The sequence below is a fragment of the Mauremys reevesii genome, linkage group 16 (genome assembly GCF_016161935.1).
Source record: "Mauremys reevesii isolate NIE-2019 linkage group 16, ASM1616193v1, whole genome shotgun sequence".
NCBI lineage: Eukaryota > Metazoa > Chordata > Testudines > Geoemydidae > Mauremys > Mauremys reevesii.
Window position 1 is genome coordinate 15,538,069 of NC_052638.1, and position 27,270 is coordinate 15,565,338.

Here is a 27,270-nt window from a genome sequence, read left to right on the forward strand (position 1 = left end):
ATGTGACCATTTTGACAACACAAACAATTGCAACTGCAAAAAGGAGGCTCATTAGACTTTCAGCCCAGCTTTCAGCCTTTTATGTGCTAGTTTTGTAATATCAGTTAAATATGTCTCCTTATTGTGTGCCAATAACTTAGAGCCCTATTGCTGATGAAGACAATGAAGAAATTTCACAGAAAATTAAGGCTGATACACCCACTGTTTCAAATGTTCCAGAGGTATGAGGTGGTTCAAGTTTTATGATGTCATATACCAATTTGCGCTTGAATTCTCTTTATATGTTGATAGCTGTAGCAGAAAATTCAATATCAGATTTGTTTAGTCATGCGCTAAGGGTAAAACTGTAATGCAGTGATATCCTAATTGTTTAGTAATTAGAATTTTAATTGGTTCTCTTGATGAATAACTATAGTAGAGAAATTGACTAAGTGGTCAGGAATGAAGTTGGTATCAACATTATCATCCAAGTGCTGTGTGTTCATCAACTGCTAAGTAACTAGGAAATCCAAGATAAGAATCTAAGAGAAAAAAATTACTTGATTTGTCAGGCAGCTCAAATTAATGTTTTAGTAAATGGTTTTATACAGGTGCACAAGACGTGTCATGTTATATATTAAAGAATCAAAAGTACAGTGCCAAAAAGGATTAGCATTCATGGAAGAAACGTGCGTAGTGCTCCCATTATGGGCTGCTGTCCGATTTACTGCTTCTTTACATGGTATGTAGCCTTCCAACTATACATGCAGAGAGAATAGAAAGGGGGGAAAATACATCTAACAGGCTAAGCCTGGATCAGTATTTGGATGTAGGAAATTTCATTAAATGCATTGGCATATAGGTGATTCAGTGACCAACATTATTTTCTCTCAACCACTACTAAGCTAGTAATATTCCTAATAATTCCTTATGCTTTTAACACTTGAATTAAGTGCATCTCCTCCTTCCCTTTAAAGATGATCACTAGATAACAGCAAAAAAATTCCAACTGTGGAATATATGCTGAATATGTAAAATACCAAGGGTAAGAAAAGTATTAAATACATAATTTATTTTAAATCTACCCTTTCTTTTCTTTTATATCTCTTGAAATGATGGATAACCACCTTTTAGTTCACCTGTCCAGTGTATTACACTAGTGAAGTCACATTTGTCATTGCACTAAACTGGAGACTTTACCTTTCTCTGTTCCCCAGAGGAAAATAAGGATAATTAAATAGTTTTGCAAACCTATGCAAGGATATTCATTTCTGGCACCTGACCTTCCTTCCCAATCCAAGACATTTAGATTACACCTCTCTTATTGCCAGCAGTGGCTGCAGTAGAAACAGTGCTTCTGACAGATTATTGGTCTGTTGAACTAACAGAACAGTGGTTCAGTGCTCCTGATTTTACATTCATATTCCTCTGTTTAAAGCTTATTTTGAAGGCAAATAAGCAAGCTAATTCCCCCTGTTCACCTCAGGGGGACACATTTAAAGGGGTTTTGTTTTCCTGGCTGCACTCTTTCTGTTTGTTCCTCTTTCTCCCCTCAAGGCAGAGCAGGCCAAATAGAATGAGCCAAAGACTACAAGGAATTCCATCTGTTAGGAGATCATCTCGTGAGCTGCAAAAAGGGAGCTCTGCCACTGTTTTTCATAAAGAATGCTCCACTGGCCAAGGATTGTCTGGAGCACAGTGTCCCAGCTCTGACGTGTCTCCTTTTCCAATGGAGGGCCTAAAGCCAGCGTCATACCAGAAGAGAATTGTTCAATTGGTGGAAGAGTCCTCAGTGGCTTCTTAAAGTTCCTTTGTTAGGCTGCAGTGGTCTAGAGTGGAGGGACTCACCTGGTCCAAGAATAGAATGGTTATGGGAAGCCTGGGAGCCCCATGCCTCCAATACTGTAGGAGGACAGGTGCAGCTCAAATGTCTGACTTGGGAGAGAAATCAGACCCAGAAAGAAAATGATCTGGTAACAAACTTTACTGGGCTCCCTATAGAGTAGATAAAACTCCAGCAGAATTGGTGGGTGTGATATCCCAGATTTAGTACATATTGAAAAAGGTACCATGTTCTGTGATTTCAGTGGATCTGAAAGCGGGGGGAAAGAGAACTTTAGAATAAATTATAAACTAAAGGCTTCTCTTACCCTAGATTTTTGACGCATTAAATATATAATTTTTAAACTGGCTCTTTTTTAGTGCTATTTGCAGTTCATGAAAACTAATGTAGTGCAGAAAGGCTAATCAGGGTTATAAAAATACCATCGGAATAATAATTTTTCTAAAAATAAATGGTTTAAAATACAAGTTAAATGTTTTGAGACCTTCAGAGGCTGAATTTATGTTGACAGATGCCAAGAGATTTTATGAATTATATCTTTAGAAAATGTAAATTGTTATGAATTTGTCCTTTTTACTCTGTCAGATATTTGTTATTGCAGTTGATAATTGATGAGCTTTTCATTGCTGTCTGTCCTGTTTAAGCTATATCGTTACTAATAGGTCACATATAGAATGCATACGAGCCATAACTCTTCAAGTTTTAAGTCTCAGTAGCTTTTCCTATTCTAGTAGGTGTTATAAATACCACAGAATGTCTATAAATATACCTGCTTATTTGAGGTTATACAGGAAAGAGTGGCCGATGATAAAGTAAAGGAAACTTCTGGAGAAATTCAGCAGGAAAAAGATGACCTCTCTCAGCTATCTGAGGGTCAATTGGCTGACCAGAGCTCGGCTACTTCTGGAGATGAAACAGAAATAACTGAGGAATTGGAACCAGAAGGTAACTTTCATTTTTATAAATTATAAATGAATCTATTTAATTAATAAAGCTACCACTCTTTCCATTTTAAGCACTTGCTGTTAACAGTGGGAGCTACCTCATTATAAGAAGGTTCACGACCGAAATTATATTCTGGTGTTCCTCATGGCTGTACTTGGTTGGGTTTGTTTGTGTTATTCGTAGCCCAACTGGAAGCTATATAGTAATTGAATGCAAAAATTTGGTATTTGACCTAGTTTCATAAAATATTAAAGAAAACCTGGCGTCTGTTTTAAATGTCTTTATATTCTCCCTTCAGAAGAGTGACGTTCTAAAGAATATTTTAAAAAGTGTTCTCCTTTTGTCTGCAGATAACAGCCAACAGTAATATCAGAGATCCTCTCAGAAAATGAGAGGGCAGTACCTCTTATCACATCTGTGACTTCAAGTTGTTAGCGGCAGATTTATATACAGACTACAAAAGCCAGGTCATCCTGTTCTAGCTCTTATTTTAGGCTTAGTGTCAGGGAATCAAACTGAGTCCTTGCCTACTAAATAAGGGCAGGAACAGGGTACTAGATTTTTACATCCAATTGTTTATAGCTTCTTGTTAGGCCTTCTAGTCTCATTAGGAATGCAAAAATCAAGAGTTAATCCCTTCTGCTTTTTTTTTATAATTTTTTTTTACTCCAGCAAAACTGAGCTGAAAGCTTTGTAGAAGTGTCTGCCTGAATCCAACCCTAACCTGTTTCTGAGAAATTATTTTGCAATGTAGTCATTTATGTGCAAGCTGCTGAAACTTAAACAGTGGAAATCCACAGATTAAATCAATATTCCTTTTAGGGGCTGTCAGTTAATCACAGTTAACTCAAGCAATTCAATCAAAACAAATTAACTTTATTTAAAAAGTTAATCACGATTAATCACAGTTGTAATTGCACTGTTAATAATAGAATACCAATATACATTTATTATAAATATTTTTGGATGTTTTTCTACAATTTCAAATATATTGATTTCAATTACAACACAGAATACAAAGTGTACAGTGGTCACTTTATATTACTTTTATTACAAATATTTGTACTGTAAAAAAGATAAAAGAAATAATATTTTCAATTCACTTCATACAAATGCAATCTCTTTATTATGACAGTGCAACTTACAAATGTAGAATTATTTTTTTTTACGTAACTGCACTGAAAAACAAAACAATGTAAAACTTAAGAGCCTACAAGTCCACTGAGTCCTACTTCTTGTTCAGCCAATCGCTAAGAGAAACATGTTTGTTTACATTTACGGGAGATGATGGTGCCTGCTTCTGATTTACAGTGTCACCTGAAAGTGAGAGCAGGTTTTTGCATGACACTATTGTAGCCGGTGTTGCAAGGTATTTACATGCCAGATACACTAAACATTAGTGTGCCCCTTCATGCTTCAACTTGTAGATTGTTTATCTTTTTTGCAGTGCAAATATTTGTAATTTAAAAAATATGAAGTGAACACTACATTTTGTATTCTGCATTGTAATTAAAATCAATATATTTTGAAAATGTTGAAAAACATCCAAAAATATTTATAATAAATGTAAATTGGTATTCTGTTGTTGTTTAACTGTGCAATTAAAACTGCAATTAATTTTTAAAAAAAATTGACAGCCCTAATTCCTATATTAAACTAATCTTTGTTTACACAGTTGTTTACCACAGGAGGTTTGATATGATTGTATCTCTGTTTCCACCATCATAAGCCATTAGTGTTTTTAGCAGATCAGAAGAAAAACAACGTGACTTCCTAGACCATTTAATAGTCATTGATTTGCCTGTGTCATGGTCTGCAAATGATAAAAGATTTGCATGACTCTCTCAAACTATATTTATTAGAAAAACTAATATTATGCTCCTAGGTTTCTCAACAAATCTCAAATGGACTACAAATACAGAATTTAACTGTTTTTTCCCCCCCAACAGATCAAGATAATAGACAGGCAACTGATGCCATGGAATCAATAATAACTGACAGTGATGACTGTATTGTTCCTAGCCCAGTGTCCAAGAATATTAAACAGGTCAGTCAGCAATTAAATGCTTCTGTTTGAGAAATTATTTAAATCTAAGAAAAACATATTTTAAATGCGTCTTCCTCTAATATCAGCAGTGAGATATCAAGGGCTAGATTTTCAAAGAGCCTTCAGTTTGTATGTGTACCTGTTTTCAAGCTGAAATAGGGAACTTGTGCACACACATCAAGTAACTTAGCCTAATGACCTGATTATGCATTGCAAATAGAGGTTTTCTATATACATAAATTAAGCTGTAAATTTTCAGTAATCTTCAAAACTTGGGCCTCGGGTCAGACTATGTAATACATGTGCAGGTACACGTTTGTAAGCATAAACAGATAATATGCAAATTATATGCCGATATCATTTGTGTCCAGTACAACTTTCTTGCTTAGGAAGCATGTCCCTACACCGCTTCCCGCAGCTCCCATTGGCCGGGAACGGCGAACTCGTGTAAACAAACTGTATTGTGGCCCGCCAGCAGAATACCCTGACGGGCCGCGGGCCACAGGTTGCACACCAGTGGTCTGAAAGAATCCCATTTTCAGTCAAAAGGAATTTTTGGAATCTGATTTCAGTTAATCTGAATTTTAAGGGACAGCAGTTTTAGAAGTGTAAGTGTTACTAGATTAGACTATTCTAAAAATTACAGTCTTCTTTTAGTAATTAGTAAAGAAATGTAATTAATTTTTATGTGTTAATTAATCTAATAACTGAAGATGTTAGGAACTGTATAAATCCTAGAAGTTCTGTTCTTTAACAATCATGCCATTACCAAATTACAAGAAACTTATAGATATGTTTCAAGAGGTGGAGAGGCTATTCTCAGTGTAAGTTCCATCTCAAATTATAACCACTTGCTGATTAAAACACTACTACCAAAATCTTAACAGTAATATTTAAATGTGTTATTTGGTTTAAATATATTGCATTAATTATTTTATGGTGCCTGCTCTGTGATACCAGAACCACACACAGTATCTTGTTCCATAGAATAAAAGTTTTATTTGTAAACAATTTTAGCAGTGAATGCTTGTGTTAAGGTATTTCTGTAATAATAGTATCTGCTTTACAAGAATAGAAGATGTTTGTAATTAGAATTTATTAGAACATTAATACTTACAATTCTTACTACTAAAATATTTGTGCTCGTTCTAGTCTAATCTACTGAGAAGCATAAATCTTGTTAGAAATTCTGCATTTAATCTTATCGATGTGTGACTGCTGTGTTTTGTTAAGCACTTTAATTTTAACTTTTTTCCAATTCTAATACTTACATCTAATCTTCTATAGACAAATTATTTTTAATAATTAAGGGTCTGATTGATCCTCAACTCTTAAGAGTTAGGTCAGTAGGAGGTAAGAGGAGTCGTAGATTGGGACAACGACCCTCTGAGGTGGGCACATTGGAACTGGAGGCTGATTTGGGAAGAGGGAAACTGGGACAGTGAGTTTCGATGGGAGGGAAAACAGGTACTGATTGGGCAAGGAGAGTTGGACTGAGATCTAGTGGGTCGGAGAAATTAGGGGCGAGGAGACCGATCTGATTAGGAGCTGGAGCAAAGTGAGAGAACAGGGATTGACGGGACAAAGAGACTAGGATCTTGGGGGGGAAGGGGGAGAAGAGAGCTCTGAGATTGGACCTGGAGTCCAGGGCAGGAGATTGGGACTGAAAGTAAGTGGGATGGGGAGTGTGAACAGTGGGATGTAACTGGAGGCCATGGTGGGGAAGAAAGACAGACAGGGTGGGGAGCTTGGAACTGGGAATTGCAGGCCAAAGAGCTGGGGACAAAAAGCTGAGAGATTAGGGGGGAGTGGAACCTGGGAATGTCAGTATGAAAGAGATTGGGACTAGCATGAGAAGCCTGAGGAGTGGAGACTGGGACTGGTTACATAAGAGAATGTGACTGGGATGAGGAGCCGGGGTGGGGGAAAAACAAGACTGGGACAAGCACAGGTTGGAGGAGTCCAGGCAGAAGGGGTCACACTTGGGGGAAATGGGCAGAAATGTCTATGCCCACTAGAGAACACCTCTCCCGCATCTGGAATGGAATCCAAGATTTCTGAGTCTCACCATTCCTCTGCTGTCAAGAAATATCTGTAAAAGCAACTGGTAAAGTGTTCCATATTGTCTAGTGCTGGCCCACATGCAGGATTACAACCTACTACAGCTATTATTTATGCCATTGGTTGAAGTGGCAGAGGTCTGTGTGGTGGCTATATCATGCTGATGACCTGTGAGGGTGTCAGTGTGATGCCACATGATGGAATTTTTCAGTTTGCTTTTTTTAAAAACCTGGGAAATCACACTGACACACACACACACACACTCTCTCTCTCTCTCTCTCTCTCTCTCTGTGTTGGGAGGACATTGTTAATGTTGCAAAGTCAAGCACTCAGAAGCTAGAAAATGCCATAATTAAGGTTGCATTAATTCAGGCCCCTTGTGTATGCATTGTGTTGCAGTCTTTAATTACATGATGACATACAAAGACCCCTGCCTCCTTCAGTGAACAGGATGGACCTGCTCTGGGGCTGAATTCGGGTGGTGTGTGTTTAGTGCAAGAGGTTGTTTTCTGTAAGAACCTTGCTTCATTCGTTGCAGAAGTTGGAAAGTGTGGAGTGAAAGAGACAGGGTGGTGCAGGATGAGAGGTTGGTCTCATGGTTATTGAATGCTGCCTCTGGACAATTAGAATGTATCCCTGCCTCTGCCACAGAATTCTGTGTGTTGTGATGCCAGTCAAGCCACACCAAAATTTTCATAGTTGATTACTAATTTTGTTCCTCGTTTTCTGAGTGCCTGACTTGAAGTCCTGCAGTCTGATTTGCAGAAGTACTGAGCACATACAGCAGCACCTGCAGTCAATGAGAGCTGTTTTTGCCATGTATTGTAAAATGGTACATAATGCTAAGTACTCTGAAAAATCAAGTCCTAAGTGTCTCAAATTGGACACCCAAAATTAGTGAATACTTTGGAACTTAATATCTCTGTACTTCCATTCCCTATCTATAAAATTGGAATAATACACCCACATATAACAGAGATGTAAAAATAATCCTTCTGGAGCATTAAGATTCTGTAGTGTTGAGCACCACAGAAAAGCCCATCAAGAAATTAATAGTTCTGGCTTCAGAGCAGGGTTTGACTAGTGTGAAATAAAATAAGGCCTTGGGTCAGACATTGAATAATGAGGAAGAAACAAAATATTGAATAGCTGTCTATTAATGAGCACCATCCATTCTGTGCAATGAATGAGGCAGGGATCTTTGGGGGGGGAAATGATGTGTGATCATATAATAAAAGACTGTATCACAATGCATACGTACAGTAACTCCTCACTTAACGCTGTAGTTATGTTCCTGAAAAATGCGACTTTAAGTGAAATGATGTTAAGTGAATCCAATTTCCCTGCAAGTATTAATGCAAATAGGGGGGTTAAGTTCCAGGGCAGCTTCCCCTACTCTGCAAGCACCAGGGGCAGGGGGCATCCTGGCTCCTCCCCCCTCCCTCTCCCTCTTCTAAACGCTGCAAGCCAGCTGATTGCTGCATTTGGGAGGCAGGAGAGGGAGTGGGGAGGCGTGCCGAGTCCTTGCTTCTCCCTCCTGCTTGAGGCAATCAGCTGGCTTGCCGCGTTTGGGAGGGAGGGGGAGCCTGTGCACTGAATCCTCGCTCCTCCCTCCTGCCTCCAAAACGCTGCAAGCCAACTGATTGCTGCTGACAGGAGGGAGGGGAGAGGAATGAGGACTTGGCACAGGCTCCCTCTTCCTCCCCCTCGCCTCCTGCCCGGGGCAATCAGCTGGCTTGCGGCGTTTGGGAGGGAGGGGAGCCTGCTCGCCGAGTCCTCACTCCTCCCCCCTCCCTCCTGCCTCCAAAATGCCACAAGCCAGCTGATTGCTGCGGGCAGGCAGCGGCGGGGGGGGAGGAGGAGGGGGAAGGCGCTGATCCACGGGGTCTGCCCCGGCGGGCAGGAGACGCTGGAGGGAGGGGGCGTAGGGTGGCTGCCAGCTGTGGAGAAAGCAGGCAGCCAAACAACATAAGAGTGGAGCATTGCACAACTTTAAATGAGTATGTTCCCTGATTGATCAGCAATGTAACACCAAAACAATGTTATGCAGGACGACTTTAAGTGAGGAGTTACTGTATAAGGGAGCTGAATTCAGGTTGCACAGGCAACCTCTGATATTTCCTAACATTTGAGGGCTTGATTTTGCTACCTTAATAATAATCTTTTCACATACCTTTTTTGTGTTTTGATATATGTATATGACAGTATACACACGTCTTGGTACCCCCATTGGGGACACAGAAGACCTGCCACACTGGTGGTGTCCCTAAAAGGAGGCTCCACTGAATCAGAATAATTCCTATGATTTCAGGGATTAATTTCGATCCAGAGTTCAGAGGCAGTTTATGGAGGCACTACCATCTGTAAGCTAATTAAATACAGCTCGGGCTATTTAGACTCAACACCTTGAAAGAATACTGTGTTGGGCTGACCTGAAACCATGAAAGGGATCTCTGTGAAAACAGAGGCGCTACCATTTATGATTTATATTATTGTGGGGGGTTTTCATTTATTGTTTGTTAAACTGTGCAAAAGGAAAGTGCAGCTAGAGGCTTTCATCAGCCTGGTGCCACTTTGAGTTAAAACAGAACTCATGCATTAATTGCTTGCCCATAGAGAGTAATTGTGTATGAAACCTGAATCTCCAAGAAACTTTCTCTCTTGTTATTCTCTTCCTCATCCTGTACTTCATGCAGAAAACCTGCCAGTGATTGTCTTATTTACACAGAAAGCACCAGTTCTCTCTCTCTGGCAGACACCATGCCCACTGTTCAAGAGGAGTAATTTCCATTGTCATGACCTCCACAATACCTACCCTGTCCTTACCAGCCCCTTGCCTCACTTCCATTGACTTTAAGATGTTGACAACACATTAAACTGATATTTAGTTTTTAATCAGCTGAAATGCTCACAGATCATTTTTCTTATCCTTCCTCATCTTTCTTCTTCCTGCAGCACTAACAGCCATTTTTCCAAAGAAGCTTTTTCACAATCTCTATTTTTGTAGTGCAACTTTGTTCATGTACCGTTTTGTGCATTTGTATAAATGATAGACACATGTGAAAAGAGCATTCCCTTGACTTTAGCATGCAAAGGAGAGTTTCATGAGTAGTTTCTCCTGTTGTTTGTATGCACAAGAGATAATAAAAATGACTTGCACATAATTACACACACACAACATAGAACAAGTTTGGAAAACTTGCTTCTGTACATTTTCTTTACTAAAAATGTGGTAAGTGTCTCCTAAAGACATGGAGAATAAAGATTTTAATTTAGCTGAATAGACCTGAAGTTGAGTCTTTATAAAGTAAAGAAGTTAGTTCCTCGAAAAAAAATTGACTGTAAGATTTCTAACTGTCTGTCAGGGGCGGCTCTAGACACCAGCGCCAGCAGGCGCGCGCGGCGCGCGCGTTCGGGGGCGCATTTGGCTCGTGGAGTGGGCCGCATGCCGCCGGCGGCAGAGCACCGAGCCGGGGGCGGGGCGGACCTGCCGGCATGACTGCGGGCGGGTCCCTCCGCCCCCCGGCCGGGCTCCCTCCCGCAGCGGCCGCAGGGTCAGGTCCGGCTCGCCGTGACCTGCCGCAGGCATGCCGCATGGCAGCAACCGGAGCCAGGAGCTCAACCGTACGCGCGAGGCCGGGGGCGGCGCGCGGCGCGGCGCCGCGGCGGCTGGCGGCTCAGCAGCCCCCCCCCCCCCCCCCGCTGTCTGTATAATAAGTACTTGAGTGATTTTTTTCCTGTTGTGTCTGAGAGGGTTATTTGCGTGATATCACACTGTTATAACCTACTTGGGCTGAGTGACCTTGGCTTTTTAACATTCCAAAATGCGATTATCTACAATGGTCAATAATAGTCTGATTTGTGGTCAGACACTATCTCAGTAAAGCATGAGCAACATCCTATAATGTAACCAGCTACATTAAGCAATGTTTCATGCATGATTGGCTGCACATCTATTCATCACTTTTCACAGAGGTTCAGAAGTACTACCACGTATCTGAATTAGAGAGAGATACCTAAGTAATTTTAATAGGTGGAACTGCATTATATTTAATTACATAGTGAATGCCATAACATTCTTTAATCTGTAACAGTGTGAACTAAACAGGAAATTACTCATCACCATTAAGCCAAACAATGATGTAGTTGATGTACAAATTTAGAGTTGTACTGCAGTTTATTTTATCAAAATGATTTAAGCACAATCATAAATGATTTTCTGTTTTAGAAAGATTAGTTTATGGATCATTAGCATCTTCCTTTCCCTATTGATCTGTTCATCAGGAAACAAAGCAAATGTGCAAGAAGGTAGATAAGATTACTGAAGAACCTAGAAGTTTCTAAGTATTACATCAATAGATTTGAAATAAGGTTGGTGTTGGTGGCCTGGAGCATATAATTCAAAATTAGGAGAAAAATGGGTTCCTGTATCTGAAAACTTAGTTAATTCAAAGAATACAATTTATAAAACTTAGATTGAACTGATTTTTTTAAATAAAAAATCAGTACCTTACTTTTATGTCTGAGATAAATATCCTGCAATCATTAAAACACTGTAAATAAAACTTCTGATTTTTACAGATCATGCTAATTATACTGTGAATCTGAACTGCATGCCACACTGTTTAAGCCATTTAAGATCATACTATTTCTTTTTTGCATGTTGCAAATCAGACAGTTCATGGTTTTTTCTTAGGTATGTTGATCATAAAAGGAATCTAACAGATTTTCCAGTACTTAGCTGTACTACTTGCTTCTTTCTCTTTTCTTCATGTCTGTGATGTATAATTAATCATAGATTACTTCATTTTGTTCCATTTCATTTACAACATTTATGAGCTTCACTTTGTCTGTATGAAATGCTTGTCCCCTTCTTTCCTTTCCAAAGTGGCGTAATTAGTGTTAGCATCTTTTTTAACAGGCTACATAAAGTTTAGTGGCTGGATTAAATCAAGTCATTAACATAATGTGCTATACAATTTGCCCCTATCTCTTTTCGTTTCCAGTACATCAAAGTGCCAGAGAGTGCCAGTATAATTGGGCCTTGCTAGCTTGTCAGGTTCAGTCAGGCTGATGGCTGCTGCTTTTACTAAAAAGCTTCCAGGCATGATAATTAATAGAGAAAAAAGTCAGGGAAATGTAAAACTTTGGACAGTTCTCTATGAATATTTCATAGATTTGAATAATCCGAAGTTAACATTATCAATTTGATGTATAATACATTGATTAAAAGCCTTGTTTCGGGTCCTCAAAATATACATCAAAACTAGGAATTTGCATTTGCTTTGGCATAGTCTAAAAAAATTAACAATTGCCTTTTCTCTTCCATCCCTCCTCCTTTCACCCCCACCTCTGCACTTTATCATCTTGAGTTATAATATAGTTTTCAATTATCACAATAAAATTTACTGCCGTCAGCTTCCAAGTTATTTTAAAATGTGCCTGCAAGGCAATTACTGGCAAAAGCAATTTATACAATGGTGGTCCCATTTTCCTTTAGGTATGTTTACATCTTTTTCCTTCATGGCAGATATGGTAAGGGCATTTTGCGTGCACTAATAGTAGTTTAGTGAAAACTGTCATAATCAGTTTCTCCAAATGAAGATCTCATGATGTAATTAATTTGGAAGTTACTGTTAAATAACAAGAACCAGCAATGCCAGGTGGTTGTGGTTCTGGTGTTCAGTAAAATGTGTTGTGAAAGGTTGAACATCCATAATGCACACAGTGAAATGTACATAGTAAGAAGCAATAAACACATTTCCATTTTAATATGCTCATTTTGCACTGGCATTGAATATCATTTATGATTACATGCATACATCAAAGGGGAGAATATATTTTTATCATTACTGTAGATGTAATGGGCCTGATTTTCATTGGGGCCTTAAACTGGCTTCCATTTGTGCATACAGGTCCTTTTGCATGTGCATATACTATACAGTATCACCCACGTGTAAGTTTGAAATATCTAATGTGATTGGATAGAACTTACCCGTGTAAAACCTGGCACCTGCACACACAAATCTGAGACTTTATGACTTGCAAATACAGGTGTTACAACCCCAAATGGATGCATAGGTGTGCATATGCAGAGCTATTCATGCATAAGTGGAGGCTGGGGCCTGAAAATCAGGTACACTGGTCCAAACCCTGAGTCAGTGGAGCTGTGCTAATTTACACCAGCTGACGATCTGGATCATTACATTCAATGTTAAAATCATGGCTGCCTTCTTATGCTCCCCTCATCCTTCCCTCCTGCAGGACTATAACACATTCAAGTAACTCTGGCTGTATTTGCTTGAGCTCTAACTTCACTGAGGGTTGATGGGTATTCAGCACTTTTGAAAATCTGACTACTTATTTAGGTGCCTAAATATAGATTTAGGAGTTTCTGATAACCAGTTTTTAAAATCTTGGCCTGACTCTGTCATGTGAGGCTGGTGCTTGTACTTTGTCCAAATTTCATAAGCCTTAGTCATCTTTCATTTTCCACTTGTATTTCATTCATGATTTGTATCCTCTAGTAATACCTCTGTCTTGCCAGGATTTGACTTCAACCAGCATTCTGTCATCCAAATGCAGCCTCAGTCAGACATTGGGAAAATATGAACACCATACTGGCATGTATGGTGAAGGAAGAAATTGAATCCTTCAGCCAGTACCATCTACCCCACTGAGGTTCTGAAAGCAAGCTATTAAAACTTCATGGTCAGTGTTTTCAAAGGCTGCTGACACATTTAAGAGAATAAGTATTAACCTATGACCATACTCCATCATTAAGAGGTCATGATTAGTGAATAAGATCAAAAAAGGACTAAAGCCAAAGTGAAAGGGTGAAAGACGTGTGAAGAGTCCAGGTAATATCAAAATTATCTTTCAACAACCTTCTCAACAATCTACTCTGATAAAGGATTTGATGGACCCCATTTAAACAGATAAGGTACCAGTGTCCACAAATTTATTGAATGCACCATAGCAAGGAACGGGAATGAAGTGCATAGCAGTAAAAGAGTATTAGATTTCTAGAAGGCAAATGTCAGGAAATTGAAGTGTAATATATACCAGAATTTAAAAGAATTAGCCAGTGAACTTACTGAACCACTGACAGCTATTTCTGAAAAATTATGGAGAACTGATCAACTGCCAGAAGATTGAAAAATAATTAAATATGGAATCAACCTTCTGAAAACAAATCAGATTGTAGGAGTTATCAAATGGTATATGTTACTTCTGAATCTAGTGAAATAATGGAACAAATATTAAGAGGGAAGCGGCTGAGATAAAAACCACCACCACTAAACATCTAAAAACTAATGGACTGTGAATGGTAGGCTGTATGAATTTATGAAGAAATAATCTTGCCAGATGAGCTTAATTCAACTAAATAAATCAATTAGAAAATATTAGTAAAGCATCTGATACTACAGTACATCATGAAATCTTCCCCTCACAACTAATTCAAATGGCTTGGATAGGAAAACGGGCTAAAGAGCCTTCATCAACAACAACAAAAGTGATATAAGGAGAAGTTTTGAATAGCATTAGAAAATTTATTTAATAGCTTAATTGATTAATTAGAAGATGGTGCAAAGAGCTTAAGAAAATTTACTAGTGATATTGGTCAGAAATATAATAAAAGGTGCCAAGTGAGTTTAGAAATATGGGTAGAAAATAGCACATGATTTTCAACATGAAAAAAACACAAGCTAGTACATTTTGAGGAAAAATAAAACCGAAAACACAGATATTCACATGGAAGAAAAAAACCTGGAGAGCAATAATGTTGGAAAAAATCTCTAGATAATAGTGAACAGTAATCTAGATGTGAATGCGCAATGCAATATAATCACACCAAAAAAAAACAAAAAACCTTGATTTTTGTTCTGAATGTTCAGAACAGACATTTAGTGCTTCTGTATACATCTCAGGTTCAGCCACACCTGGGATATTGTAGCCAGTTCTGGGAATCTTTGTGAGAGTTTCTGTTTTCCTATAGGCTAAAAAAAGATTGGGAAACCATTGTGGTTTTTTGGGTTTTTTTTAATGACATGTTACAGTCACTGTTCTGATCAGTAGTATTTAATTAGTCTGTTCATTGCCACAACTGTCTCCACGTTCTGATATAATACAGAGCTATCAAAAAGCTGGTTTGACTGCTATTTTGATCTGTACCTCTCCTTGAAAGTCTATATTTAAAAGTTAGGAAAAGAGAAAAGTGCAAGATGCTACTCTGTCAGACTGTAATATACAACACAGAATTCTTGATAATGACATTGACGTTATTAGGACTGGTTAATTTATTTACTGTTTGTTCCTAGACAAAGAGCAAAAGAAAAGAAAACCCATAGTAGATCTCTTCCTTATGTGAAAAATTGGTTAGAGTGCTGAAGTACTGCTAAAGTATTGGCTAACATGCCTTTGTTTGGTACAGCTGAACACTCTTCATTTTCATGAAAATAAAGAGAACTTTGTTTATGGTTGAACATTATTTCATAGTTTGAGAGACTGCCACATAAGAAAAATTTAATTATTGTTAACTATAATAAAGAGGGAAAGACTGAGTATTTGACAGACATAACATCACCATAAAAAAACAGCTGAAGAAGAAATTAAGGGAAATGTTAATGTTCCCAGAACAAACTTTATTTTACCACATAAAAACTGCACTGGAAAAATTAACTAAATGATTAAATGCTTGGCAAGTACGTGGTGAGTTTAAATAGATTGGCAGGGATATTTTAGTTAAAACAATTGTGAAATGAAACACTAAATGATAGGTTTCTTTATGGTTCACAAAGCCTGTGCTACGAGTCCACTTGCTTCAAGCTGCATTTACAAAAGACTTAATAATAGTCTTTGGCCATAGAGAGACACCCAATTTCAGAATAAAAAAACACAAATGGTGCAACATTTGGAAGTAAGCAATTTTGACTAGATTTTGAAAGAAGAGCATAGTGCCTCGGTAAACCAAACCATGCCCATTATCTTGGTTACACCACTGTAACTTGTGACTAGACTGCAGAAATCTATGACCAACTAGAAGAGCTTGCCCCAGACATATTACCGGTAAAATGTTTGCACCAAATGCCACTGGGGAAATATCTTAGAACAAAATATGTTGCAGGAGAATTTGAGGATCTGAAAAGGACAGCACCAAAGATAGGTGAGAGTGAAGAAAAAAAATTAACTGTTTGAAATATAAGTTTAAGGCCATTTATTTTTTGTTTTTGCTGCTTTTTTTTTTCTGAAAAATTCCGGGCTTTAAAAAAAACATTATTGAGATTTTACCGATTTGTTTCTTCACCCAAATTTTGGAAGTGATGGAACTCCCTAAACCTGGCTCATTGCTGCTACATCATGGTGGCGCAGAGCAACGGTATCGAGACCATCACCATGAGTATAGAGGCCACTGCAACCTGTGAGTTTCAGACATCAAAGGCCCTTTGCTTTCAATTTTTACTGATTTTTAACTTTTTAAATTTTTTTTGATAAACACTGATACATTCCTGGGAAATTTTAAACAAAATAAAAACCAAAACTAAAGGGTACTGATAAATGGGTGTATAGTCAAAATGGAAATTAACAAAAGGGCTGCAGTTTCTCTGTTTTCAGACAGGACATATAAAGATTTGGTAAGGTGCCTTTAGATGAAAAACAGTGTGTACATAAATGCTATGTCAGAAATTATAGCATATTTTTGGTAAATTCCAGGTAAAAGGAGAATACAACAATAACTGATATAATTTGAATTTACTTTAACAAGGAAGCCAATAGTTATAAGTAATCTATTGACTAGTTGGATTCTACTAGTTGATTAACCATTTATTAAAAGCATCTATTAATAATTTATTAACCCTTTATAAACATACCCTTAATGAAAAGAGTGACCTAAAACATTAGTATTTTTAATTACTGGTGTATTGGATTCCTTCTTAAATTCTTGAACACTTTTTATAAGGGTGAAGAAACAGTAACTGGGCAAAAGACTTATGCCTAAATTGGTACCAAATGAATGTTTTCTGGAAAACTGGAGCCCTTAGGTGACTGACTTATTTTATGTTCTGTGGCATCAAGTTTTACGCACAATAAAAATAGAATGTATAATAATAGGTGCACATCAACACTGATTAGTCACCCATTCAGAAGGACTAAATATTTTTTTAGGCATCTGCCAAAATCTACGCCTGGAGGGCAAATGCATGATACTCAAGTTCTGCTCTGGAAAAAAGGCTTTGTACAAATAGCTTTGTGAGGTTGTATTTATTTTGCTGCATAATAATTTTACAAGTAGAAAAAAAGGGTTTTGGATTTTTCCCTAACTATAGCCCTAAAAAACATGGTCTAGAATTTGAATTTTCTCCAGCTCTCACACACCATGTGTAATAGTCATTAAATGGAATATTAACTATTCTGTTGGTGATACATAAATTCAGAATAGAATCCAGCTCACTCGCTCAGCTGTATTGGCTCTGCTCCACTGACAGGAAAAGAAAGTAGTATGAACTTACTTTTGTCACTAATTAGGACTTGGAGTAAATGAGGAACAGGTGTACTGAATAATAAGCTGCTGTTTACATAATCACTTTTCATAGTACTGAAATGTACTCTAACTGAAAATGTGCTGTTTGATAATTCCTTCTATGTATTTTCTTTATACTTCTTTCAAAAGAAACTAACTTGCAAAATACGTAGATTTTAAAATATAAGTCCCCCCCCCTTCAAAGCTAGGCCAAAGTGGGGCATTCAGGTTTGTTGTGTTACAGTTTCTTTTTTATCAGATATAACTACATATTTTATCCTTGATATCATGTAAAGAGCTGGTACACTCATTCTGTAACCTCAACATTGCCTAACTTCCTACAGACAGAAAGTACAGAAGTGAGAGCTCTTTGCGTTTCATCCAATAATATCTAAGGAGTCCTCCTAGCTTTTGAAATTAAAGGTAACTGAAGCCCACAAAGCATTTGCAATCATTTTCATGTGTGAATAGATGGTACTGAGGTGTCTAACTGGCTATTGAGGTTGACACTTAGTACTTTACTGTCACTTCTTCCAGTTCTTGAAAAATGAGTGGTCAGTGTTTTACCATTGAAAAATCAAATTACTCTCTTCCTTGTGCTAGGCTGCAGTACAGAAGTGTGGGTTCCAACTGCACTGTTACAGTAACAATTATCTTTGCTGCATGCATAGCACTACTTGGAGGGGAGGAGGGAGCATTACAAAGCCATTGAAGCTTGTAAACACTGCAAGTCAAATAATTCCAGATATTTCTTTTTTTATTTATTCCTCTTTAAAAAGAAAAATTACGAATTATAAAAGTAAAAACTGTCAACTAGAGGCAGAGTCGAGGGGAATGTGTGAGGAAAGCTTAAGCATAACCAAGCTCAGGAGGAATCTGAAACAGCGTTTTATGTTATGTAAAGTTAACAGCAAAAGCAAACCACATAAAGGAAGGAAGTTTAGACGATATCCTCTGTGTGTCTGAGAACAGCATTAAGAGCAAAGTGCAAATGCCCCCTGCTTATACATAGGTTTAATGCTGTCATTAATGGTCATTTAGTAAGTAGAGTTTCAGATCCACACAGTACCTTTTAGAGTATTTTCTAAGGTATTTGGTGTATAAGACCAAATGTAGAAAAGTTTTGATTATGTGTTTGCTGTTGGTGAGTGTGTATTAGAGGTCCCCCTCTATGCAATCCACAAAAAATAAGTTGTAAAAGCCCCCTAGCTATAAAGTTTTGACTCTTTACCTCACTCTATAGCTACTCATGCATTTAGCTCTGGAGGGTCCCAATTCAGTCCCCTGTGCGTCAGCAAAAACAGTTCGCCCTCTCATGTGTGCTTAAAGAAATACTGTGACTAGTGGGGTCTATTTCTGTGTAGTGTTCTATAAGGAAATAAACTTGACAAAGAATGTTAAATGGTGAGTTAATTCTGGGCTCAATTATGCCTTATAGACACCCCCCCCCCAACCCCATGTATAGGGAACAGTGCAGAATCTCACTGCCCCTGAAGTGCAAGAGAAGTGAGCCCTCTGCATAATTCATTAAATAGGTACAGTGTGTAGTCCCTTCTGCAACAGTCCAGCTCTCCTGGCTAATTTGGATGAGGAGCAGGGATGTGGTCCTGTTTCCTGCCTGCCTTCAGCCTCTCTCTTTTTGGGGAGGGGGAGCAAGGGAGGGCAATTTACAGGTAGCAGTTGCTGCCATGTAAGAGCGCTCAGGTACTACAACATAATTAGTCCACTATAGGGGAGGCTCCTTACCGCACACATTCAAGGGCCAGGTGCAATTTGATTTTTCTCTTTATAGAATGAAAAACAGTACTCCCGTAATGAAACTCATATGAGTCATATTTACAGAAATAATTTCTTAGTCCTAGTCCACTTCTTCGCTCATATGAGAGCTGGATGCCCAAATCTTTCTTTTTCCTTCACCCCAGATTTTATACATTAAGCCTTTGTGTTTAGGGGAAAAAATAAAGTGTCAAGCTGGACAACTAAAAACTGCAGTCAAGGGAATTTCATTCTTTGTTGAGATATTCAGTATAGCCTCATCCAAGTCTTATTTTATATCTAACTTATGTAGTATCTCACCTCTAGTAGTTAAAAAGTCAGAGCTGAGAAATACAATGTAAGATGAAGATAACTACTCTATCATTTTGACAAAGAATCTAATACTGGCACTCTGACAGATAAGAGAGCTGCAAACTCTGCATGATTCACTTTTACCTCAGGAGTCTACACAGATTTCATTTTTTGGCTAACTATCAAATGGAGATGTTTGATACATTGGTAGAAATTTAAATTTGTACATGAATTTACAGACATGAAATCTTAATTAAATAATTCAGTTGAAGCAAAAAAATATGATTCTGACTTGTTGTGCTCATTTAGGTTTCCTGCCTCCATTCTTACAAACCTACTCTCAAATTCTTTCTGTGAAGAATGTTGCCACCAAGGCACAAGAAGAGTATAGATTTTCCATAGTAATAGTTCAAGTCTCCATCTGGCAGACAGCTAATATAAAGAAAGGCACATGGATACCACCTTCTCCCACAGGTTACCATAATTTCCAAATGACTAGTTAAAGCAGAAAGGGAGAAAGCTAGAGCAGTATTTGAAGAAGATTCCTTCTAAGCATAACTTGTATTAATGTGCTGCCATGGCAGTGATTGAAAAAGGATAATTCTCATTTCCATGACCATTGTTTCTACAAAATCCCAACCAAGAGATCTTTCTTAAATTAAGGGTCTGACAGATGAAAGGGCTATTAAGAAACTGAATTTTTATCTTTTATCTCAATCACATGATTTGGATCAGGGTTGTCAAAGGAATTATTGCTGTCATCTGTTGAGTGAGTATCTACTGGATCCAGACTGTTGGTTTGTTAACAGAACCGTGGTTCCCATTGTCATGCATCTCTAATCAATAAAATCAATCAGACTGGCATTCTTGTGGCAACAGTGTCAGAGAGAGGTGAAAAAAACCACTGTTTTATTTACTTTTCAATCACTTTTGCTTATTCAGGTGTTAGCTGTATTTTGAGCTGTGAAAAACCCAGGTTTTTAAAGAAAATAATCCAGTTATTTTTTTCAGTGTTAATTGGGTTTTATCATTGTGTTTTTATTAATGATCTTGTGTCACTCACATGTACTTGTATGCATATAACCTATTTGAAAGTGTTTTCTTACTAGAAACATTAATCTCTAGTTTATTATTGTAAATACTAATTTCAGCCTGTGTTCTAAAATGTAAAAACTAAAAAGTGTGATGAGAACTTCAAGGTTAGGCCAGTTAGGAAGCCATAAGAAAGTTATAGAACATTCTGCCTTTTTAAAAGGTAATTGATGAAAGAGATGTTGCTAACAAGGGGAACAGGGGCATTGCATATGGAAAAGAGGGTTGTGGATGGAGCTGTGAACTATTGGGAAGCTTGGTTTGCTAGAATCTAAAATTTCAGGAAGGAGGGGAAAGACATCTGATATGGTTCTATGTAAAGCTGGCTAGCTTAGCTTGTTTTTCAGGCTTCAGTTTTCGGTACTGAATTTACTAGCTGGTGGTTTCTCATTCAGTCATCAGTGAATGTGAACAGTAGTAAATGCATAACAATGCACAAAATGATCTATTTAAAGGAAAGGTTGAATCAATATTCCCTGGATATATACTCCCCAGACATATTTAAATTCACAAGTCTGCTACTAGTTGCTGCAAGTGAAGAAACTGAGAAAAATGAAAGGAAGAATTAAAATAACCAGAATTAATACAAGTTGGTTGGTAAAAAGAAAAAAAGTGCCTACTGCAACATTTATGTGAGTGGGTCTTTGTCCAAAGAAAAGGGTGTTGCCCCGTAAGGCCTCTCTTAGAGCAGGTGGGGCGAAGATGGAAAATGTACTGGGCAGGAAGCATTTGGGGGTCAGGTTAGGACAATGTCACTGCATTGCTCTTCCTGTTGACTAGAAGCGCTGAGGAAGTATTTCTATCCCGTGCAGCCTTGTAGAGGCACTCCTTTACCAGGATCGGGGTGACAGCACCCACCCAGACATGAACTTGGCAAAAGGACATGTTGTGCCCTTTCCCTTGAGGGGCTGAGAAGGAATTATTCCCCTCACTCCCTCACTGCCATATTGGCTGAGGTGGTCGGGTTTTTTGCCTTTGCCATAGCTAGTCTGGAGTAGAGTCAGGGGGTTAGGTTATAGTGTTGCAACTTCATACATAAAACTTGTGGAAGATAGGTACTTAGTATGGAAGGGATATAGTTGAATAAAATGGATTGGAAAATTATTTGAAGGGAAGCATCCTGTAAGAGTGCCAAATAAGTGGAGGTTGGGGCCCCTCTGTTTCCTCATCAGGGAGCCCCTGCCCCTGCTTTTTCTGGCCCCCTTTAAGGGAGTTGAGGAAAGGGGTTTTGAGTTCTATATCTGTATAGTGGAAAACAAACTCCTCTCCTTCATGCAGTGTACAATTGGTAGATACCATAGAATATCAGGGTTGGAAGGGACCTCTGGAGGTCATCTAGTCCAAACCCCTGCTCAAAGCAGGACCAATCCCTAGACAGATTTTTGCATCAGATCCCTAAATGGGCCCCGCAAGGATTGAACTCACAAGCCTGGGTTTAGTAGGCCAATGCTCAAACCACTGAGCTATCCCTCCCCCCAGTTGCCAGGTTCTTCCAGATATTATAAGTGAATAAAGTTATGCCCTTATTAAACCACATCCATGACTTCCTGTCTTCCTTCTGGCATGGACAGACAATGAGAAATGACTCCGTAATGGCCAGAAACATCCAAGCATGTTACTGCCTAAAACTATTGATTCTGAGGGTGAAATCTTGGCCCTTTGGAGTTTTCCCATTGATTTCACTGGGGTCAGGATTTCACCCTGTAAAGTCTGTAAAGAAACTGCAGAATATAGTGTACTAGTTGCTTTAGATGCCATCCAAGAGTGCGTAGAAACATATTCCAGGTTTGCCTTTGCTGTTTGCTCAGATAAAAAAAGTAAATGAAAAAGCCAAGAAATAACTGCAACTACTCTAAACTTCTGATATCTGAGTATTCAGCACATTACATAAATCTTCTTGAAAAAGAAGTAGCATCTAACACAGTCCTAAAGCACACTGTGGGAATTCAAAGATTCTTCTAAGTTCATCAGCCTATTTCTAGCTGAAATCAGTGAAGCTATGCTTATTTACAAAGGCTGAGGATCTAGCCTGTATTTTGGTTTGTTTGTTTTTTCCCTTGAAGTATAAGAGAACTGAAGCCCCGGTCTCTTTATTCCATGGAACTATAATATAAATTTCTGTAATAGTATCCAAACACTATATGTATGTCGAAATGAACTCTGAGGAGGATTTTCAGCAATGCATAGCACACAGCTTAAATTACAAAGGTCTCTCCAGAGAGGCATTAAACTTGACTTGATAGATCACAGACTGATAACAATATTGTTTCATTCTTAGGTATCTAAATATAATAAAAATACTCCTATTTACAATTAGAAGCAACATGTAACTGAACTATGCTAATACTAATACCATACACTAATTAATGGAAGCCAAATTCCTGAAATATTAAATGATGTTTCATTGGTTTAATAACAGTCTATCAGTAGCACAAATTGTTCTATCATTACTGCAACAACTCATAATCCATTGAAACATTTCTTAAATTTTGTTTTATTATTACATCAACAACAAAATGTTTAATTTCCATCAAAGCAGAATTATTTGAAGGGAAATAATTGGTCATGGTAAACTAGTTATTTTTCACTGTAATTAAACCTAGTAGGTGGGCTGTGGAGAATAAAGAAAAATCTAACACTTAGTGAAACAGAAAAATATAAATATATAATTTTCTGCAACCCAGTCCCAAAAACTGTAGTTTAAAACTTCATTCATAGCAGATATTAGTTGTAACATTTATTTTTATTTATAGTAAATGTGTGGGTTTTAGCATTAGTAGTGAAATATGACTTCAATACTAGCTGTTAGTCTTTAGCAGTTGCATAGTTTGATTTGCAAATGTAAATTCTTTTAAAAAAAAATCAACGTATGTTCTCTTTATTATACACTATGTTGCATGCTTCATAATAATAGAACCATGACTCTGAATATTCTTTTTTAAAGTCTAGAGCAATTCATTTATTTTTCCTTTAATTTTGTAACAATGCAACTTACAATTTTGTCACCTTAAACATTAGAAAGCAATATGCCATCAATAAGTGGATTTTCCCCTCTCCTCTGTCTGAAAATAGAAAGTAATATAAATGTTTTTTTCCTGTAGCATACTATTACAAATGCTAAGTATGTCAAACAAAATTTTAACTTATGTGAAAAGACTTGATAATACAGTATATTTGATTTTCACTTATAAACTATTGTATGTGTACAAACTAGTTTGACATAACTGCTAAATAATTTTTCGGGGGGAGCACCCCTCATAATATCACTTTAAATGCATCTGCTAATATATCTGTAGAATGCAAAAAGAAAAGAGTTGTTTCTGAAGTAAAATTAGACAATAGAGCCAATTTCATTTTTTATGCATGTGAATGTAGAGTGCTTGAGGTTATTAGTTGAAACTGAGTAACCTTTCTTGGCTTTCATCTCTTTCTTTTCAAATTTGAATATGAAAAGCATATTCAAGTCAAAGACCATCACTTTAATGACATTTGGCAGTCATTTGATTTATTAGGTTTTAGAAAAAAAATTCCTTTAAATATTTCATCATTCTATGCTAATCCTAGTAATATTGCCAGCTGAAGCCGTGTACCTGTATTAGTGGAGACAGAATGGTGTGGAATTTTCTCTGTCATCCTAGTAAAATTTCCATGAATCTACTGAATAATAAAACAACCTTATTGAAATATTCAGATTTGGGTTTTTAGTTAAAGTGTCTTAGGATACATAATAAAAGAAAATGTCTTTTGAAGGAGGGGGTAAAATTACTTCATCAAATATTGAAGGGGCTTGACAGCAATGAAAATTTTTCTTTATGAAGAATATTTTTACAATAGGATACTCGTGCTTTTCAATGTGATTAATTATATAATATGCTTTGAAATGCATCAGCAACCACCATGATGTGGGTGAATTTGCTGTTCTTACACTGAAGTCTAGAAAACTGATCTTCTAAACATGTCTTATTTTTGAATTTTATAATTGTTACTTCAGATTGTTTGAATTTAGAACCAGAAGTCTTCAAACACCATATAGGAGAAATAGTCTTTAATGCAAATAACTTAAAAAAAAAAAAGTTAAGAAAAACTTGACAGTTGTGAACTGTGAGGAGTTCTATTTGCTCTTTGAAGAACAGAATTGCATCCTTTGAATGTTCATCTGTGTAGTCTAATTTTAAAATCACAGTGTTTTTTCTTTCTTTGAAATTACAGAGTTATTCAAGGAAATGTTTGTGACCCCTCTGTTATGTTTGACACCTAAACTCTCCATAGTAGGGTACAGTACATTAGAAAGTTAAGAAACAAAACAAACATACACAAAAACCTGCCAAGATTACAAAAATTACAAAGCAACAGTTTCAAATATAAAATATAAAAATGTCAAAATTAAGACAAAAATATAAGGAAAAAGAAATTATGTTGAAGGCCAATTTAGAGTTCTTAAATGTAGTGTCAAAATATCAATTTAAACATTTATTTAATTTAACTAGACTAGGTTAGTTTAATATGTGAAATTTCCATGACCCGTAAGTACTGTATTACTTCATGTGACATCATACGTTTTATATCAGATCTTGTTTAATAGCAATGCAATCTTCAGTAGGCATATAGTGATAGTCATCCAGCTGGAAAAGTTTGATCCAGAATATTGTTGGGACTTTTTTGAGTGGGTTACTAAATGATGATAAACGTATATACAACACCTTTGCTACTGTGTTGGAAGTATTTTCAACCTCAAATACAAATGAGGAGTCTATTGCAAAAACAGTTAACTGCAAACACAGGGCATTAGAACCTCAGTATATCTCTGTCATAATAAATCATGTTCCACTGTACAAAACATCCCAGTGACTTACATGTTTGTTTGTTCAAGTTGACATTACAAGAAATATGGTGTGTTTATTGTTTGTTTGTTTTTCAACAGTCAATAGAAAAAATTCGGATTGAGATTATATCCCTAAGTCTCACGGATTCCCGAGTTGCAATGGATGACACAATACAGCGACTGTTTGTAGAATGCAGATTCTACAGTTTCCTTGCGGAAGAGACACCAGTGTCACTTCCTAAACCAAAAAGTGGACAGTGGGTTCACTACAATTATAGCAATGGTAAGTATGATATATTTGTGAACACCCTCATGTCTTCTATTAAACTCAGTCCTATAGAAAATGTTTAATAAATTCTGATTCCTTAACTTTCTTGATTACAGTAAAGTTGGTAGATATTCCAGTTGTATCTGCCATTTCTAAATATTCTTTTAGAAAATAGCACAGATGCCATATAAGAGAGAGAGATAGGGGGGTTTATCTCTGCTGGTGCAGATTCTCATAGCTGCTTTGAAATCAATGAAGCTATGACAATTTACATCAGCTGAGAATGTGTCTCGTAAAATGTAAACAATTTAATTTATTGAAAATGGAAATACCTATAGAATACCAGAGACTAAATTATATTTATCATATTTTAAACAAAGTATTTAACCATCATAGTACAAAAGAAGCAAAACCACTCAGAAAGTCATTAATCAATAGAATCACATAGAATTCCAACATCCAAACGCAAGTTTAATGAGAAATCATATAATTAGATGTGCCTATATCTTTGGAACACACAGCATTGTTTTAAGCATAGTCTTTGCCAAACAGGAAGTTATTACTGCTGTAGTAAAGGCTGTTAATATTTTGATTGTGAGTCTTGAATTCTCAGTGACTTCACATTCTCAACCTTGAAACTTGATGTACTTGCTGTATTTTTTTCTATTTAACTACAAAAGTCTATTAATATATTATTACTCAATCCAAGCTTCAGAAATGTGATGTGGTCTAAAATTTGAATTCTTGAGGTCTTCTCTAACTAAAGTACATAGGAACAGGTTAACTGATGTGATAGTTTTGGCAAACTGGGGAGATACCTTCAAATCGAAGTTAGATGACTCTCTTTTTGGAAACCAAAATATATAATCCGTATATAACCAATATATAATGGCCTTTATTAACAGGTATAAGAATGAGTGATCTTATGTCCTATAATCCCTAAAGCATACTAATGGGGCCATTAATATAGGAGGCCTACACTATTTTTAGAAGTGCTGATTCAGTAAAGTTGGACTGTTAGACTAACATCAGGTAGCAAATGAAAAAAGAAATAGACATACTGGGTGAAATCCTGGCCTCATTGACATCAATGGCAGAACTTCCTTTGACTTCAATGGGGCCAGGAACTGAATCACAATGGTGATCTAGAGATGGGAAAAAACATAAATCGTTTGGTGATATATGTAAAAAGATTAGCAGTAGGACAGTTCTTAAACTATACTGACAATCTGTATTAATAATACTGCAATTTCTAATAATTTTTTGATGAATGTCAATATTGGGTGTTTTTTCTTAAATCCTCAGGTCTGGAGTCATGTGATTATGTGAGAGGGGAGGGATAGCTCAGTGGTTTGAGCATTGGCCTACTAAACCCAGTGTTGTGAGTTCAATCCATCAGGGAGCCACTTAGGGATCTGGGGCAAAATCAGTACTTGGTCCTGCTAGTGAAGGCAGGGGGCTGGACTCAATGACCTTTCAGGGTCCCTTCCAGTTCTATGAGATTGGTAGATCTCCATATTAAAAAAAACCCACTTTTTAAAGGTTTCTAATGCTTATGATTGTTAAACCCTAAAGGCCCAAACATCAGAATCCAGAATTTATTATTTTTTAAAATCTCATTGGT

The 27,270-nt window shown here is 37.1% G+C and overlaps 1 protein-coding gene across 3 annotated transcripts in view; it reads left to right on the forward strand.

Moving 5' to 3' along the window:
• The window catches only part of RPGRIP1L (RPGRIP1 like), a 128,784-nt gene that overhangs the window by 80,111 nt on the left and 21,403 nt on the right, over positions 1–27,270 (forward strand). For 2 of the 3 annotated variants that reach the window (XM_039502931.1, XM_039502930.1), the window contains exons 21-24: positions 141–221; positions 2,605–2,767; positions 4,717–4,814; positions 25,478–25,661. In XM_039502931.1, coding sequence (XP_039358865.1) covers positions 141–221; positions 2,605–2,767; positions 4,717–4,814; positions 25,478–25,661 — 526 coding nt within the window. Of the gene's footprint in view, positions 1–140; positions 228–2,604; positions 2,768–4,716; positions 4,815–25,477; positions 25,662–27,270 lie in introns of those variants that run through there. The other variant, XM_039502932.1, reaches the window with a different exon arrangement.